This window comes from Chiloscyllium plagiosum, unplaced genomic scaffold, assembly GCF_037043375.1.
Source record: "Chiloscyllium plagiosum isolate Xiang-an unplaced genomic scaffold, Cpla_swu_hap1 HiC_scaffold_10, whole genome shotgun sequence".
Taxonomy (NCBI): domain Eukaryota; kingdom Metazoa; phylum Chordata; class Chondrichthyes; order Orectolobiformes; family Hemiscylliidae; genus Chiloscyllium; species Chiloscyllium plagiosum.
Window position 1 is genome coordinate 76,074,492 of NW_028270148.1, and position 19,132 is coordinate 76,093,623.

General features: G+C 42.3%; 1 protein-coding gene across 1 annotated transcript in view; it reads right to left on the reverse strand.

Moving 5' to 3' along the window:
• The window catches only part of fndc1 (fibronectin type III domain containing 1), a 373,864-nt gene that overhangs the window by 165,646 nt on the left and 189,086 nt on the right, over nucleotides 1-19,132 (reverse strand). Inside the window, exons 5-6 of the mRNA XM_043696167.2 lie at nucleotides 18,958-19,050; nucleotides 17,890-18,013 (exon numbers count right to left, since the gene is read on the reverse strand). Of these exons, the coding sequence (XP_043552102.2) occupies nucleotides 17,890-18,013; nucleotides 18,958-19,050 (217 nt within the window). The remainder of the gene's footprint in view (nucleotides 1-17,889; nucleotides 18,014-18,957; nucleotides 19,051-19,132) is intronic.

Consider the following 19,132-nt stretch of genomic DNA (forward strand, 5'->3'; position numbering starts at 1 on the left):
AGACACATGTAGGAGTTGGGTGAAGGCTGAAATACAATAAACTTTAAATACACTTAAAATACATTTCATTTAAGAAGGTGTAAATTTTCAAAACAGTGCTTACAGTGGGACTAACAGCACCAAAGAGCAACTTGTTATCAGTCACTGATTCCTACTTAATGAATTGTGGGAGAACAGCAACATCACATCCACTGGGAAAAGTCACTGAGAAAAACGTCTGGATTTTTGCACATGCACAGGTCCAGGTATTGCTGCTAAATTCAGAGGAGTATGATGGCAAACTTTGATAATTTCATTATCATTATGACCAGAAATTAAGGGTCAATGTCTCTTCTGGAAGAATAGAATCAACAAAAAAAAACAAAGTTCAAGTTTTATAAGGATCCAGTTTGTTAGGATGGAGATGTACCCAACTGTCACATATTTGAATAGCAGGGTTGCTTTGCCTGTGTTTTTCTTTCTCAAGTTCAGAGAATGGAATCTCAGTTATAAGAATTGAATATTTCTTAAAGCCTATTGGAAGCTATCTGCATGCAAGATGTAGTTAGAAACCAAGCAAGATATAATCCCATATGTCAGAGATGTCAGGGATCATGGAGATTGCCAGTGAACTGGCCAGTTACATCTCATTTGTTCTTTCCCTTTTCATTCAACCCATAACGGTGTCTGTTTGAGTGTCTACCTTTGAGAGAGACTGAGGGCTAGAATCAAGCAGAACTGGGTTTAAAACAAAGACATTAATTAGATTATCTTGTGGTTTAAGTTTGCTCTGTAAAGTTGTTAGATATTATATTTGAGCTATGTCAATTATTCACAAAGTTTGGTTATGAATCATTGGAGTCAGTTTTTAGGTTTGACGGTTTTGCTTTTCCTGTGTTGTGACTATAGAAGCAGGGAGGCTGTTTTGATTTGGCTGTCTGTTTCTGTGTCATAATACATGGAAACCACTGCTTAATACCACCTTCCATTCTTCAGCTGATCAGAATTCCTCTATGTGAAGCACAAATTGGAAAAGTACCCATGATGGCAAGGGCACACTGGAGGTTTGGATGGGGCTGGGGTGGAAACCTCAATGATCATCACCAGTAATACCACTCAAGGTGTAGCAGAGTCATGAAGTAGTTATTTGCCAAACCACAAATGGTGAAAGAGCTAATATGAGCAAAAATGCTGCAATAACCTTGGTCCTACTGTTGTAATAGTGTGGCTAACTAAATGTTCAGATAATCACTGCTAGAGTATTGGTCATGATAAAGTAGATTTGGCAGATGCTCCTTTCTAGGTTGGGGTCTGCAGGGAATGCTTTGTCAGCATGCAGGAGCAAAGTGCTATGTTGTCTAATGTGAAGAACTTTTGTTCTTAAACATAATGTAGTTTATTGCATATTAGAAATCAGGCATGTGTCACATTGGTATGATGAATATCATTACAAAGAGTATGAGGGCTCCGAGATCACAAGACTGTCACCTTTGAGTTCTCTTGCCATTCTGCCTCTCCCCCCCTCCCCTTAATTTCTGATGACATTAGGCAGATCATGTAGTCTTCAGCATTAATCCTATCAGAACCATTACCTTAGGCATCACTCACCTATCTACTAGTTGCAGATGCATTTGTTCATGTTAAAAGTGACCACTTCACAGTTCAAGCAGCACATAGTTGGACGGCCATGCTATATGATTTTTACATCCTTACCAATGCTCTAAAGCTGGATGACCAATACTGGTTCAATGCAAAATGTGGAAAAACAACAGCAAGTGCATAAAAATGTGAGTTATAACCCTAATGAAATGATATCACATGACTGTATAGCTGCCAAACAGCAGAAACAGTATTCAATCAATAGATCAAACAATTCCATGACCAGTTGCTTAGGAACACAGAATTTGAGTATTGTTGAAAAATACACTTTGTCAAAGCTTTATGTCTTACCCTCATCATTTGTCATTGAACAACTGTCGGGCATTCTGAAGAGGAGAGGGCAAACAAACAGATCATCATACATATCGGTGCCAATAGCACAAACAGAGAAAGGGATTAGGTCCAGAAAGCAGAATATGGAATATGCAGCGAGGAAGTAGATTAAAGAACAGGACCCAGAAGATAGTAATCTCTGAATTACTTCCAGCGCCAAGTGCTAGTGAGTACAGATGTAGGAGGCTAATCCAGAAAGGGGATGGTTCTGAGCTTAATTTTAGTTAATGAAGCTGGCAAGTGTTGAAGTAGCATTGGGGGACGATTTTGTAGACCACAATAATAAGTCTGTTAGAAATAAAAGCTCTGAACTCGATTTATATCTTATTGTCATGTGTACTCAGGTACAGGAATATAGGAATACAGTGAAAAATGTACAAAGTCAACATCCTAGTATATAAAAAACAGGATTAAAAACAAAGACAGAAATGAAAGAAACAGCCAAAAGAAAAGGAAATGTATAGATTACTCCATGCCTCCACCAAGAGTCCTCGCTACCATAAACAAAACCACAAACTCCAGTGCTCAGTCTGCAAACACCCAGGTGCCCAAAGACCCCGCATGCCACTGCAGCTGAAACGGCATCACCTTGGTGAAAGTGAGTACTTGCAGACGCTGGAGATTAGAGTCAAGATTAGAGTCATGCTGAAAAAGCACAGCAGGTCAGGCAGCATCCAAAAACCAGAAAAATAGATGTTTCATAGAACATAGAAAAATACTGCGCAGTACAGGCCCTTTGGCCCTCGATGATGCGCCGATCCAAGCCCACCTAACCTACACTAGCCCACTATCCTCCAGATGCCTATCCAATGCCCATTTAAATGCCCATAAAGAGGGAGAGTCCACCACTGCTACTGGCAGGGCATTCCATGAACTCACGACTCGCTGAGTAAAGAATCTACCCCTAACATCTGTCCTATACCTACCACCCCTTAATTTAAAGCTATGCCCCCTTGTAATAGCTGACTCCATTTCGAGTAAAAGCCCTTCAGCAGCTCTTCCTGAGGAAGGACTTTTGCCTGAAATGTCAATTTTCCTGCTCCTTGGATGCTGCCTGACCTGCTGTGCTTTTCAGCAAAGAAACTCACCCTGCCGACCTTCCTGGAAAGGAAATGTTCCTGCTGCTAATATCAGGCACAATTTGTTCGGTGTGGACTGGGAATCTGTGTTTGTTTCAAGGAGGAAGTAAGGAGAATATGGGCCAGCATTTTGGGATAAACACAAAGGGTTGAACCAACAAATCCTCTGAATCCTCAATGTCAAGACATTAGATTAGATTAGATTACATTACAGTGTGGAAACAGGCCCTTCGGCCCAACAAGTCCACACCGACCCGCCGAAGCGAAACCCACCCATACCCCTACATTTACCCCTTACCTAACACTACGGGCAATTTAGCATGGCCAATTCACCTGACCCTGCACATCTTTTGGACTGTGGGAGGAAACCGGAGCACCCGGAGGAAACCCACGCAGACACGGGGAGAACGTGCAAACTCCACACAGTCAGTCGCCTGAGGCGGGAATTGAACCCGGGTCTCAGGCGCTGTGAGGCAGCAGTGCTAACCACTGTGCCACCGTGCCGCCCACATATTTAGGTTAACAGCAGAAACCCTAGAGGGATAGAGAATATGCAAGAGAAAACTTAAAAAGGGAGATTAGGAAAGCTAAAAGGAAGCATGAAAGAATAATGCCAGGAAAATAAAGAAAAATCCAAAGTGATTTTATTACTTTATTAAGGATAAAAGGATAACTAGGGAAAGAGTATGGCCCAACAAGGACCACAGTGGTAATTAGTGTGTGGCGCGAAAGAAGGGTAAGTAGGGTTCTAAGCAATTAATTTATGTTGCTGTTCACCAGTGAGAGGGATAGTGTGGGAGCCCGAGTGTGATCTAGCATGCTTAGAAGCCTAATGAAATGTTTTCCAGGCTATTAAGTAAGGTAAAGGTGGAAGTAGTAGTGATGTAAGCAATAATTTTTAATTCTGGATCAGTGGTGCTGGAAGAGCACAGCAATTCAGGCAGCATCCGAGGACAGGCAAAATCGACGTTTCGGGCAAAAGCCCTTCATCAGGAATAAAAGGCAAGGGAATAGCAGGATACGGATCCTGTAAGTGAAAACAGTGTAGTACTGAAGGGCAAAGTATGTCTGCACAGGCTTAGAGGATCGAAGAGCCCATTCCTATGCTGTATTGTTTTTTGTTCTTTAATAGTCAGCTTAATGGTTTTGTTAAGGGGACGTCATGTCTGACCAACTTGATTGAATTTTTCTAAGAGTTAACCAGGTATGTCGATGAGGGCAATGCTTTGGATGTAGGCGAAAGTGAGGACTGCAGATGCTGAAAACCAGAGTCTAGATTAGAGTGGTGCTAGAAAAGCACAGCAGGTCAGGCAGCTTCCGAGGAGCAGGAAAATTGACATTTCGGGCAAAAGCCCCTCATCAGGAATTCCTGATGAAGGGCTTTTGCTTGAAACGTTGATTTTCCTGGCCCTCGAATGCTGCCTGACCTAGAACATAGAACATAGAACATAGAAGAATACAGCGCAGTACAGGCCCTTCGGCCCTCGATGTTGCGCCGATCCAAGCACACCTAACCTACACTAGCCCACTATCCTCCATATGCCTATCCAATGCCCGCTTAAATGCCCATAATGAGGGAGGGTCCACCACTGCTACTGGCAGGGCATTCCATGAACTCACAACTCGCTGAGTAAAGAACCTACCCCTAACATCTGTCCTATACCTACCCCCCCTTAATTTAAAGCTATGCCCCCTTGTAATAGCTGACTCCATACGTGGAAAAAGATTCTCACTGTCGACCCTATCTAAACCCCTAATCATCTTGTACACCTCTATCAAGTCACCCCAAAACCTTCTTTTCTCCAATGAAAACAACCCCAAGTGCCTCAGCCTTTCCTCATACGATCTTTCTACCATACCAGGCAACATCCTGGTAAACCTCCTCTGCACCCGTTCCAGTGCCTCCACATCCTTCCTATAGTATGGCGACCAAAACTGCACACAATACTCCAGATACGGCCGCACCAGAGTCTTATACAACTGCAACATGACCTCAGTACTCCGGAACTCAATTCCTCTACCAATAAAAGCCAGTACGCCATATGCCTTCCTCACCGCACTATTTACCTGGGTGGCAACTTTCAAAGATCTGTGTACATGGACACCAAGATCCCTCTGCTCATCCACACTACCAAGTATCCGACCATTAGCACAGTACCCCATCTTTTTGTTACTCTTACCAAAGTGAATCACCTCACACTTAGCTACATTGAACTCCATTTGCCACCTTTCTGCCCAGTTCTGCAGCTTATCTATATCCCGCTGTAACCTGCCACATCCTTCCTCACTGTCTACAACTCCTCTGACTTTCGTATCATCTGCAAACTTGCTCAATCAACCTTCTAACCCCTCCTCCAGGTCATTTATAAAAATGACAAACAGCAATGGTCCCAAAACAGATCCTTGCGGAACACCGCTAGTGACGGCACTCCAAGATGAACCTTTGCCATCAACTACTACCCTCTGTCTTCTTCCAGCCAGCTAACACCTAATCCAAACCTCCAACTCACCCTCAATGCCATACCTCCGTATTTTTTGCAGTAGTCTACCATGGGGAACCTTATCAAACGCCTTACTAAAATCCATATACACCATATCTACTGCTTTCCCCTCGTCCACCTCGTTAGTCACCTTCTCAAAGAATTCAATAAGGTTTGTGAGGCACGACCTGCCCTTCACAAAACCATGCTGACTATCCTTGATCACATTATTCCTATCCAGATGTTCATAAATCCTATCCCTAACAATTCTCTCTAAGATTTTGCCCACAACAGAAGTGAGACTCACCGGCCTATAGTTACTAGGATTATCCCTACTCCCCTTCTTGAACAAGGGAACCACATTTGCTAGCCTCCAATCTTCTGGCACTACTCCTGTAGACAACGAGGACATAAAAATCAAGGCCAATGGCTCTGCAATCTCCTCCCTTGCTTCCCAGAGAATCCTAGGATAAATGCCATCAGGCCCAGGGGACTTATCTATTTACACCCTTTCCAGAATTTCCAACACCTCTTCTCTACATACCTGCTGTGCTTTTCCAGCACCACTCTAATCTAGACAATGCTTTGGATGTAGTCTACCTGGACAAGATCAAGGCTTTTGCTAAGAGTTAGACCAACAAATCTGGTGAATCATGCGTGTACTGGATTGGATAAAGAGTAAATGAAGGGATATGGCAGATACCGACAACTCAAAACACAGAAGCCCTAAAGAAGTACATGGGAGACTGGTAGCGAAGGGTCAATGGGATCCAAGGAAATTTGGCAGGTTGGTTGCAGAATTAGCTAAGTGGCAAGAAGCAGAGGTTGATGGTTGAGGGGCACTTTTGTGACTGGAAGCCTGTGTCTGATGGAAGTCTGCGAGGATCAGTGTTGCAGCCCTTGCTATTTGGTCAATTTAAATGTTTCGAGACTTCATCTGCAAAGTGAAATCCGAGTAATGTTTTGGTCCAGTGACCCTTCTTCAGAATAGATAAAATGGATAAGTGTGAGGTCATGAACTTGAGCAGGCCAAATAAGGCAAGGGAACATATAATGAATGATAGGACCCTGGGAGTACGTGATGAACATCGGAAAGTGTGGTGTGAGAAAAGCACAGCTGGTCAGGCAGCATCCAAGGAGCAGAAGAGTTGATGTTTAGATTAGATTAGATTAGATTAGATTAGATTAGATTAGATTAGATTAGATTACTTACAGTGTGGAAACAGGCCCTTCGGCCCAACAAGTCCACACCGACCCGCCGAAGCGCAACCCACCCATACCCAGACATTTACTCCTTACCTAACACTACGGGCAATTTAGCATGGCCAATTCACCTGACCTGCACATCTGTGGACTGTGGGAGGAAACCGGAGCACCCGGAAGAAACCCACGCAGACACGGGGAGAATGTGCAAACTCCACACAGTCAGTCGCCTGAGTCGGGAATTGAACCCGGGTCTCTGGCGCTGTGAGGCAGCAGTGCTAACCACTGTGACACCGTGCCGCCCACATGCCACCGTGCCGCCCACTAACCACCGTGCCGCCCACAAGTGGCATAAGGAATAACTGTTTTGAGCATAAGGAATAACTGTTAAAATATTTGAACACATAATGATATCGGTGTCACAAGAAATATTTGGTATGGGATTTAGCATGCAAGGCAAAAAATAATTGGATACTTTCAAAGTGCTTGAGCTTTATATTAATGTGATCTGGGGAGCAACAACCAGACACGTGTGCATTATTTTCATTAGATTTTGGACATAAAATTGAATGAAACAAATGGCTGGACCTGTGTTTATTGGACAATCACAGAAGACATGATCAGTTCTGATGAACGGTTACTGGACTGGAACATTGCCTCTGATTTCTCTCCGCAGATACTGCAGGACTGCTGAGCTTTTCCAGCAATTCCTGTTTTTGATGGTGAAAGTAAACTGAGATTCTCTGAATTCCTGAAATTCTTCTCTCTTTTATTTCATATTTCATACTTCAGAAGCGATTCCTACACAGGAATTCCTTTAATACTCAAAACTGTGACACTGATTACACTGGAATCTCCAATAATCACAGAAGCTGCTGCAAATACTCAGGAGGTCTGACAGCTTCTGTAGAGATGGGAGGGAGGATTAACATCTCAGGTCTATGAAAGGTTAAATTAAACCCAAGCCTCCAAGTACTCAGAGGTCCTGAGTTTCCTAATCTTACATGACATTAGCACCTTCTGTATTTTATCCCTTTTAAACTCATTCTCACTTCTTTTTGTGAAATACTGTTCAATCTCTAATAAAATGTAACGACACATTCACAAAGGTCTGAACACTTTTCTTTATTATATAGAATCAGTTGTTTCCTTTCTCAATCTAAGAGTGCATCAATCTGAGTGTAGAGAGTACAGACAGAGTCTGTTTGCTCACATGAGTTGCTTCATTAACCCTGACAGATTCTGAGCATTTTTGCAATTGGTTGCAATTCTCATTTGTGGCCAGTAGTGATCATTAACCTGTAGAACAGTGAAGTTCCTGGATCAGACAGACAGAGACAACAGACAATAATTATTCCCCTTGTGTTGAATGATGCACGGTAGAAATAATAAGAGTGGGGACTGGCTGCCAATATATTTCCAGGGTGGGAAAGAGATCAGATAACCATTTCGAAAGTGACTGAGAGTCAGAATGGATTTGTTAAGAATATGGTCAGATTAAATAAAAAAATCCTTGGGCTGAGTGAGACTGGGGAAAGTGTAAAAAAAATTGGTAATGGTCGACTGGCCTCCACCTACCAGCAAGATGTCTCACTGTGGGGGAGCTGGGTGGGCCCAAACAGAACCTCTCTTCTCCCCACTAGATTTTGTCATTTACATAAATGATTTGGATGCGAGCATAAGAGGTACAGCTAGTAAGTTTGCAGATGACACCAAAACTGGAGGTGTAGTGGGCAGTGAAGAGGGTTACCTCAAATTATGACAGGATTTGGACCAGATGGGCTAATGGGCTGAGAAGTAACAGATGGAGTTTAATTCAGATAAATGCGAGATGCTGCATTTTGGGAAAGCAAATCTTCGCAGGACTTATACACTTAATGGTAAGGTCCTAGGGAGTGTTGCTGAACAAAGAGACCTTAGGGAACAGGTTCATAGCTCCTCCCTCCAATGGAAACCATCATAACCTTTGGAAATGAGCCTTCGTCCATAGAGTCCACTCTCCCTGGATGTTCTTCTTTCCTAGATAGGACTGGCGCCATTTAAGCTTCAAGTCTCTTGGAGTCATAGAGTCATAGAGATGTACAGCATGGAAACAGACCCTTTGGTCCAACTCGTCCATGCCGACCGGATATCCCAACCCAATCTAGTCCCACCTGCCAGCACCCGGCCCATATCCCTCCAAACCCTTCCTATTCATATACCCATCCAAATGTCTCTTAAATGTTGCAATTGTACCAGCCTCCACCACTTCCTCTGGCAGCTCATTCCATACATGTGCCACCCACTGCATGAAAAGGTGGCGCCTTAGGTCTCTTTTATATCTTTCCCCTCTCATCCTAAACCTATGCCCTCCAGTTCTGGACTCCCTGACGCCAGGGAAAATACTTTGCCTATTTACCCTATCCATACCCCTCATAATTTTATAAACCTCTGTAAGGTCACCTCTCAGCTTTGACGCTCCAGGGAAAACAGCCACAACCTGTTCAGCCTCTCCCTATAACTCAAATCCTCCAACCCTGGCAACATCCTTGTAAAACTTTTCTGAACCCTTTCAAGTTTCACAACATCTTTCCGATAGGAAGGAGACCAGAATTGAACGCAATATTCCAACAGTGGCCTAACCAATGTCTTATACAGCCGCAACATGACCTCCCAACTCCTGTAATCAATACTCTGACCAATAAAGGAAAGCATACCAAACGCCTTCTTCACTATCCTATCTACCTGTGACTCCACTTTCAAGGAGCTATGAACCTGTACTCCAAGGTCTCTTTGTTCAGCAACACTCCCGAGGACCTTACCATTAAGTGTATAAGGCCTGCTAAGATTTGCTTTCCCAAAATGCAGCACCTCGCATTTATCTGAATTAAACTCCATCTGTTACTTCTCAGCCCATTAGCCCATCTGGTCCAAATCCTGTCGTAATCTGAGGTAACCCTCTTCACTGCCCACTACACCTCCAATTTTGGTGTCATCTGTAAACTTACTAGCTGTACCTCTTATGTTCACATCCAAATCATTTATGTAAATGACAAAATGTAGAGGACCCAGCACCGATCCTTGTGGCACTCCACTGGTCACAGGCCTCCAGTCTGAAAAACAACTCTCCACCACCACCCTCTGTCTTCTACCTTTGAACCAGTTCTGTATCCAAATGGCTAGTTCTTCCTGTATTCCATGAGATCTAACCTTGCTAATCAGTCTCCCATGGGGAATCTTGTTGAACGCCTTACTGAAGTTCATATAGATCACATCTACTGCTCTCCCCTCATCAATCCTCTTTGTTACTTCTTCAAAAAACTCAATCAAGTTTGTGAGACATGATTTCCCACGCACAAAGCCATGTTGACTATCCCTAATCAGTCCTTGCCTTTCCAAATACATGTACATCCTGTCCCTCAGGATTGTCTCCAACAACTTGCCCACCACCGAGGTCAGGCTCACCGATCTATAGTTCCCTGGCTTGTCTTTGCCGCTCTTCTTAAACAGTGGCATCACGTTTGCCAACCTCCAATCTTCCGGCACCTCACCTGTGACTATCAATGATACAAATATCTCAGCAAAGGGCCCAGCAATCACTTCTCTAGCTTCCCATAGAGTTCTCGGGTACACCTGATCAGGTCCTGGGCATTTATCCACCTTTACCCGTTTTAAGACATCCAGCACTTCCTCCTCTGTAATCTGGACATTTTGCAAGATGTCACCATCTATTTCCCTACAGTCTATATCTTCCATATCCTTTTCCACAGTAAATACTGATGCAAAATATTCATTTAGTATCTCCCCCATTTTCTGTGGCTCCACACAAAAGCTGCCTTGCTGATCATTGAGGGGCCCTATTCTCTCCCTAGTTACCCTTTTGTCCTTAATATATTTGTAAAAACCCTTTGGATTCTCCTTAATTCTATTTTCCAAAGCTATCTCATGTCCCCGTTTTGCCCTCCTGATTTCCCTCTTAAGTATACTCCTACTTCCTTTATACTCTTCTAAGGATTCACTCGATCTATCCTGTCTATACCTTACATATGCTTCCTTCTTTTTCTTAACCAAACCCTCAATTTCTTTAGTCATCCAGCATTCCCTATACCTAGCAACCTTCCCTTTCACCCTGACAGGAATATACTTTCTCTGAATTCTTGTTATCTCATTTCTGAAGGTTTCCCATTTTCCAGCCGTCCCTTTCCCTGTGAACATCTGCCTCCAATCAGCTCTCAAAAATTCTTGCCCAATAACATCAAAATTGGTCTTTTTCCAATTTAGAACTTCAACTTTTAGATCTGCTCTATCCTTTTCCATCACAATTTTAAAACAAATAGAATTATGGTCGCTGGCCCCAAAGTGCTCCCCCTTTGACACCTCAGTCACCTGCCCTACCTTATTTCCCAAGACTAAGTCAAGTTTTGCACCTCTCTCGTAGGTACATCCACATACTGAATCAGAAAATTGTCTTGTACGCACTTAAGAAATTCCTCTCCATCTAAACCTTTAATACAATGCAAAAAAGGGATATTGGTGTACATATCCACAGGACCCTTGAGGTTGTGGGACTGTTAGATAAGGTGGCTTGCCTTTACAGCTGAAGCATAGATTTTTAGAGCAGGGAAGTAATGTCAAAACTGTACAAATGTTGGTTCGACACAACAAGGGTAGTTTGTGTAATTCTGGAATCCACATTTGGGGGGTGGGGGGAGGTGTAATTGCAGTGGAGACAGTGCTGAGAAGATTTACCAAGATGTTGCTGGGTCAGTGAACTTTAGTTCCAAAGACAAAATAGAAAGACTGGGGTTGTTTTCCTTGGAGTAGGGAAGACTTAGTGGGGACTTGATTGAGATTTTAAATTATGAAGGCATAGATAGGCAGGCGAAGGTTCAATGACTAGCGGAGACAAAGATTGAAGCTAATAGCAGGGGGTTTAGAGGAGATGTGAAGAAAATATGTTTCACCTAGAAAGTGATGGGAATCTGGAACTCACTGCCTGTAAAGGTGGTAGATGCAGAAACCCACATAACATTTAATAAATATTTAGGTATGCATTTGCAATGTCAAAGCAGAAAAAGTTATAGGCCATTTACTGGAAAATGGGATTGAAATGATTAGGCGCTTGTTTTTGACCAACGGAGAATCAATGGACTGAAGGGCCTTTTTCTGTGCTGTCGACATCTATCATTCTATGGCAATTCACAAAAATACCAATTCAAGATACAGATTTTTAATGCTGATATGATGTAAAATATATCGGGTCCCAAAGGCTGGCTGATCATTTAAAATGGTTGTTTTGTTTCTTTGTTTTCCCTTTGTTCCTTTTATTTTTCTCTCTTTTGCTTTGGAACTGAGAGTTGAAGTTGAGAATTGAATCTTGAACTTTGTACACCAGGTTGTTTGCAAAATGAGAAGCAAACTATTGTGAACTGACCCAGAAAGATAATTACAGTTCTAAAGACAAAGTAGACATTTCAGTGCTGAGATGTTACACTCAGCGACTGGCCGTGGGTTGGATGTTGAATTAGTCAATTAAGGAAGGACCAGGGCTGGCTAGCCAACAACATGGAATGTTGAAAAAGAAAGAGAAATCAAAGGATGAACTAGCTCAAGGCATGCTGGAAACATTCCCTCTGCCCAGTGATAACTGCATGCCATGACAAAAACGCAATGTACAGAGCTTGCTTTCGATGTCTTGTATCAGGAACATGAATGACATGAGCCGCCCAGTGTAGCTGACTCACCCCAACCAGTGCCTCTATACTGTGAGGCTGTAAATTAGAAATAAAAACAGAAATTGCTGGAAAAGCCCAGTTGGTCTGGCAGCATCTGTGAAGAGAAGCATTTTGGGTCCGGTGACCTTTCCTCATAACTGATGGTAGCTAGGAAAGTGTTAGTTTTTATGAAGAAGATATGTTGGTGGGGGGAGAAAGGAATAAATGATAGGTGGGTATAGAGCCCAAAGAGAGAGAAGAACAGTTGGAACAGTTGGAACAAGGGAGTGGAAAATGATCTAGCTAGGAGGATGTGTAGGTGTTAATGGATACTGTTAGTAGCTAATAGTGGTTGTGTGTAATAGTTAGTGGTTGTATGTAGATGAGATTAGATTAGATAACTTACAGTGTGGAAACAGGCCCTTCGGCCCACACTGACCCTCTGAAGAGTAACCCACCCCCATACATTTACCTCTTCACCTGATACTACGGGCAATTTAGTATGGCCAATTCACTTAACCTGCACATTTTTGGACCGTGGGAGGAAACCGGAGCACCCAGAGGAAACCCACACAGACACGGGAGAATGTGCAAACTCCACACAGACAGTCACCTGAGGCCAGAATTGAACCCGGTCTCTGGCGCTATGAGGCAGCAGAGCGAACCACTGTGCTACCGTGCTGCCGTAATAGCAGACTATGTGATACCAAGGTCTGGTGTTTGGAGGTAGGGGCCAAGAGAGTTCAAGCCCTAAAGTTATTGAATTTGATATAGAGTCCAGAAGGCTGCAGGCTCCCCAGCAGAAAGTGAGGTGCTGTTCTTCTAGCTAATGCTGAGCTTTGATGGAGCACTGCATCAAGCCTGGGACAGGGAAGAGGGTGGTGTGTTGAAGTGGAAGGCAACTGGAAGCACTGGATCATTTTTGCAGGCAGAACATAGGAGTTCTGAGAAGCATTCATCCAGTCTATGCTTTGTTTCCCCAGTGTACAGGAGACCACATTGTGAGCAGTGAATGCAGTAGACTAGATTGCTTAAAGTGCAGCTAAAGCGATACTTCACCTGGAAGATATGTTTGGGCCCTTGGATATTGAGGGAGGGAGGATGTAAATGTTACAGATTGCAGGGGACAGAGCTGACAGATTGCAGGAGGTGTTACAGATTGCAGGGGACATTCCCTAGGCATCACTTCAGCCTGCCTGTCCCTTTCCCACCAATATTCTAGTGTTACTAATGATCCTGAAACTTAAACAGACCAGCCACAAAAATACTTTGACAGAGTAGAATCATCAAGTCATAGAATCATACAGCCCAGAAACAGATCCTTTGGTCCAATTCTTCCATGCCAACTAGGTAACCCAAACTGAAGTAGTCGCATTGGCCTGAATTTGGTTCATATCCTTTGAAACCTTTCCTATTCATGTACCTGACCAAATGTCTTTTAAATGTTCTAATTGTACCTGCTTCTACCACTTCCTCTGGTAGTTCATTCAATGCCCTCTAGTTTTAGCTTCCCCTACCCTTGGAAAAAGATGTTGGCTCTTTCCTATTCATATCCCTGTCCAAATACCTTTTCAATGTTATGACTGCACCTGCATAGAGTTGTAGAGATGTACAGCGCGGAAACTGACCCTTTGGTCCAACTCATCCATGCCGACCGGATATCCCAACCCAATCTAGTCCCACCTGCCAGCACCCGGCCTATATCCCCCCAAATCCTTCCTATTCATATACCCATCCAGATGCCTTTAAAATGTTGCAATTGTACCAGCCTCTACCATTTCCTCTAGCAACTCATTCCATACACTCTCTGAGTGAAAAAGTTGCCCCTTAGGTCTCTTTTATATCTTTCCCCTCTCACCCTAAACCTATGCCCTCCAGTTCTGGACTCCCCAACCCCAGGGGAAAGACTTTGTCTATTTATCCTATCTATGCCCCTCATGATTTTATCACCCACTATAAGGGCACCCCTCAGCCTTCGACACTCCAGGGAAAACAGCCCCAGCCTATTCAACTTCTCCCTATAGCTCAAATCCTCCAACCCTGGCAACATCCTTGTAAAACGTTTCTGAACCCTTTCAAGTGTCACAACATCTTTCGGATAGTAAGGCGACCAGAATTGCACACAGTTCCAAAAGTGGCCTAATCAATGTCCTGTATAGCCGCAACATAACCTCCCAACTTCTGTACTCAGTACTCTGACCAATAAAGGGAAGCATACCAAATGCCTTCTTCACTATCCGATCTACTTGCAACTCTATTTTCAAGGAGTTATGAATCTGCACTCTAAGGTCTCTTTGTTCAGCAACACTCCCTAGGACCTTACCATTTAGTGTATAAGTCCTGCTAAGATTTGCTTTCCCAAAATGCAGCATCTCACATTTATTAAGATTGAACTCCATCTGTCACTGCTCAGCCCATTGGCCCATCTGATCAAGATCCCATTGCAATATAAGATGACTTGCTTCGCTGTCCACTACACCTCCAATTTTGGTGTCATCTGCAAACTTACTAACTCTAGCTCTTATGCTGATATCCAAATCGTTTATATAAATGATGAAAAGTACAGGACCCAGCACCGATCCTTGTGGCAATCCATTGGTCACAGGCCTCCAGTCTGAAAAACAATCCTCCACCACCACCCTCTGTCTTCTACCTTTGAACCAGTTCTATATCTAAATGGCTAGTTCTCCCTGTATTCCATGATCATATAACCTTGCTCACCAGTCTCCCATGAGGAACCTTGTCGAACACCTTACTGAAGTCCATATAGATCACACCTACCACTCTGCCCTCATCAATCCTCTTTGTTACTTCTTCAAAAAACTCAATCAAGTTTGTGAGACATGATTTCCCACGCACAAAGCCATGTTGACTATCCCTAATCAGTCCTTGCCTTTCCAAATACATGTACACCCTGTCCCTCAGGATTCCCTCCAACAACTTGCCCACTACCGACATTTGGCTCACTGGTTTATCGTTCCCTGGCTTGTCCTTACCACTTTTCTTAAACAGTGGCACCACGTTAGCCTACCTCCAGTCTTCCGGCACCTCACCTGTGACTATCGATGATCCAAATATCTCAGTAAGAGGCCCACTTCCCTAGCTTCCCATATAGTTCTTAGCTAGACCTGATCTGGTCCTGGGGAATTATCCACTTTTATGCGTTTCAAGACATCCAGCACTTCCTCCTCTGTAATATGGACATTTTTCCAGATGTCACCATCTAGCTCTCTACATTCTATATCTTCCATGTCCTTTTCCACAGTAAATACTGATGCAAAATACTCGTTTAGTATCTGCTCCATCTCCTGCGGCTCCACACAAAAGCTGTTTTGCTGGTCTTTGAGCGGCCCTATTCTTTCCCTAGTTACTCTTTTGCCCTTAATGTATTTGTAAAATCCCTTTGGATTCTCCTTAACTGTATTTGCCAAAGCTATCTCATGTCCCCTTTTTGCCCTCCTGATTTCTCTCTTAAGTATACCCCTACTGTCTTTATACTCTTCTCAGGATTCACTTGATATATCCTGCCTATACCTGACATATGCATGCTTCTTTTATCTAACATTTTGTCTCACAGTTCATTCTGCAATCAAACCACTGTGTGTGAAAGAAATTGCCCCTCAGGTCCCTTACAAACCTTTCTCCTCTCACCTGAAAAATATGCCCCTTAGCTTTGAACATGGGAAAATACCTTTGCTATTCACTTTGTCTATGCCCCTTATGATTTTATAAACCTCTGTAAAGTCACCCTTCAGCCTTGGACTAGCTGCGAAAAAAGGTCCAGCTTATCCAACTTCTCCTTATAATTGAAACCCTCCATTCTCAGCAACATCTCTGCAAATGTTTTTTCTGCAAATGTTTCTAGTTTAATAATATCCTTTCTACAACACTGCAACCAGAATTGTATGCAATACTCTTAAACTTGTCTCACCAATTTCTTGTACAGCCACAACATGATGTCCCAAATGCTATACTTTATGCTCTGACCAATGAGGGCAAGCATGTTAAATGCCTTCTTCACCACCTTGTCTACATGTGATACCGCTTTCATGAATGATAAACCTGCATCACTTAATCCCTCTGTTCAACAACACTCTCCAGGGCTCTATCATTGACTTATTTCTGTAAATATTCAGACAACTTTGATCACAGAGATAACAATGCAACTGAAGCGTCTTAAATAGACAGTTCTAATGAAAGAAATCTGTCTGAAGAATTATTTCACCTCTGTTGGCTTGTGCAGTTTTTAATTCTTAAAATTTAATGCACTTCCCATTACCTCACTGTGGCATTAGAAAGTCTTGATATTTCTTTTGCAAACAGCAAGAAATGGTTTAATTTTTCTGTACTGCCTGTTCTACTGCTGCTGCTTCATGGCACTGCAGTAATGGCTCAGAGGCAGTATATGTACATGTCTCATTGAGAAGCATACTTTATCCAATCTCAGTGAAACAGTAGAAATCAGTGCTGTTATTGAAAACCTTCAGCTGTCTCTATTTGCAACATAAACATCACAGAGAGCCACTCCAGGCTCCAGTTAGTTTCTTTAGTTAAACAAAAGATCATTGCATTCTCCAATTAATCTGTGTATTACACATGGAACTGCTTTTGTGCTTGCAAGATAGGCTGACTAGCAGAGAATTAATGAGAAATCAGAATTGGCTGAAATAAAGGATAGGGACAGCAGAGATTTATAGTTACTCAAAAATATCACATGTAAGGTAGTCGAATGGTATGTAACTAGACTAGTGATCTAGTGGCCTGCACTATAATAGGCAAATATGAGTTCAAATTCCACCAAAGCAGTTTGACAACTTGAATTCAATTTAATAAATTGAAACTGGATGTAATGAACAAAGATGGAATTAGTAAAAGAGAAATCAAAGGTGAAAGAAAACACCAACTTGTTCACAAGTATCTTTTAGGAATGAACTCAGCTTTTCTTTTTTAGACTGCTCCAATCCCACAACAGATTTGACTGCCATCTGCCCCTTAAGTTTTTCAGCCAACCACTTCACCTCATGAATGCTGTTTTTTTCAAACCAGCATTTGAATAGCTGGGAGGTGACGAATACACAGATGAGAGTTTCAGGACCATATGAACTCAGGCAGTTGCAGAAGATGGTGAAACAGAAGAGGGTAAAACTGAAAAGGTGCAAGGATTGCACAAAGTCAGAGCTCAGCTTCAGGTCAAGTAGGCTTTAAAACAAACTGATGTGGGACTACTGGAATTTGGCTTTGAACGTATCTTTCAATCATCCTGATGGACAGACGGACGGACACACACAGAAAATGGTAACTGAAATTTCTTTTCTAATTGGCTTTGGATAAACGGCTGTATTTTGTGCAGTATACAGTTTATTGCCAGATGCTGATTCCTTGCACATAGCTCATTAAAGGCAGCCAAATAGGAAACAAGCATGATTCACAGTACAGACTGCAATTTATTGTTGAAGTGCATACCTTTCTGAACCAGCATCATGATTCTTATTCCTCGGAAGAGCAGGATCGACCCAAATAACAAGCACAGACTGTGGACTCATAACGCGAACTGTTATGTCTCTGGGTTCATACAATTCATTATCCTCTAAAACAATAAGAGAGATGATCATCCAAAATTAACAATTGTTGTAGCAAAAGTAGTTTTAAAAATTTTGAGAGTGGAGTTAGAATTTCAAAATCAAAACATATGTAAAGAGGAGAATAAGTATTTAAGTCCTGAAAAAGTTCCAGAATCACAAATAAAATTGGGAATACTTCTCGAACCTCTTCCACCAAGTCTCAATCAACAGATATACATATTCATGACATAAGCACAGATGTCAGTGCACCTAAGGAACAGCTGTCTCTGGACTTTCCACATATTAAAGGTTTAGACTGGAAAATCAGCTACAGAGAGTCATCCTCAGTCCAGTGATGGTCAATGCAAACATCAACAGCATCTTGTGTGTTGAGTAGGTACTTTACAATATTTGATCTTTGAGTTAGTTTGCTAAATTTAACAACTTCAGATCACAACACCCACTTCCAAATTTGCAGGCCATTATGTGCTAATACTAGTTCTACTGTTCCACTGAAACCTCCTCGAGACCCATTTTCTTTTTACCATTCTTCTACCACCGACCCCAAACCCATTACCAAAACTCAGATTTCCTTGAAAACTCAAATTGCAATTGCTCCAGTTCTGATTGTACATCATTTATTTGAAACATTGACATAGTTTCTCTCTGAAGATTGATTGCTCTGCCTCAGTTAACCTATCCTGTCCAGTGGATGGCATCAACACCGTGCACAGGAATTTGCTACAAATTCAAATCATACAAATTTCACTACGAAAAGATTTCATGCTCTAAGCATTCTTAATTTGAAACTCATTTTTTTGTAATTTACCTTGCATATTATGTTATTTACTTATCAATAAATTTATGATCACTTTTAGAGTTATGTATTTATATCCAATATATAACCAGTGCGAGAAGTGTCAAGCTTCTGATGCTAACTTGTTTTAGGAGGTATTCTGACAAAACCCACCTTTATGTTTTGTCGGGTTTGTTCTGTAAATAGGTTCCCTCTGCCCTAGGATATTCCTTGTCCGAGGAGATATCCCAAACATTGATTCAGGAACTGTGGAAAGATAAGCATGAAAATACAAGAAAAGAAAGTTCCAAAGCAATCATTCCATTCTTCAGTATCTTCTGATTATGAC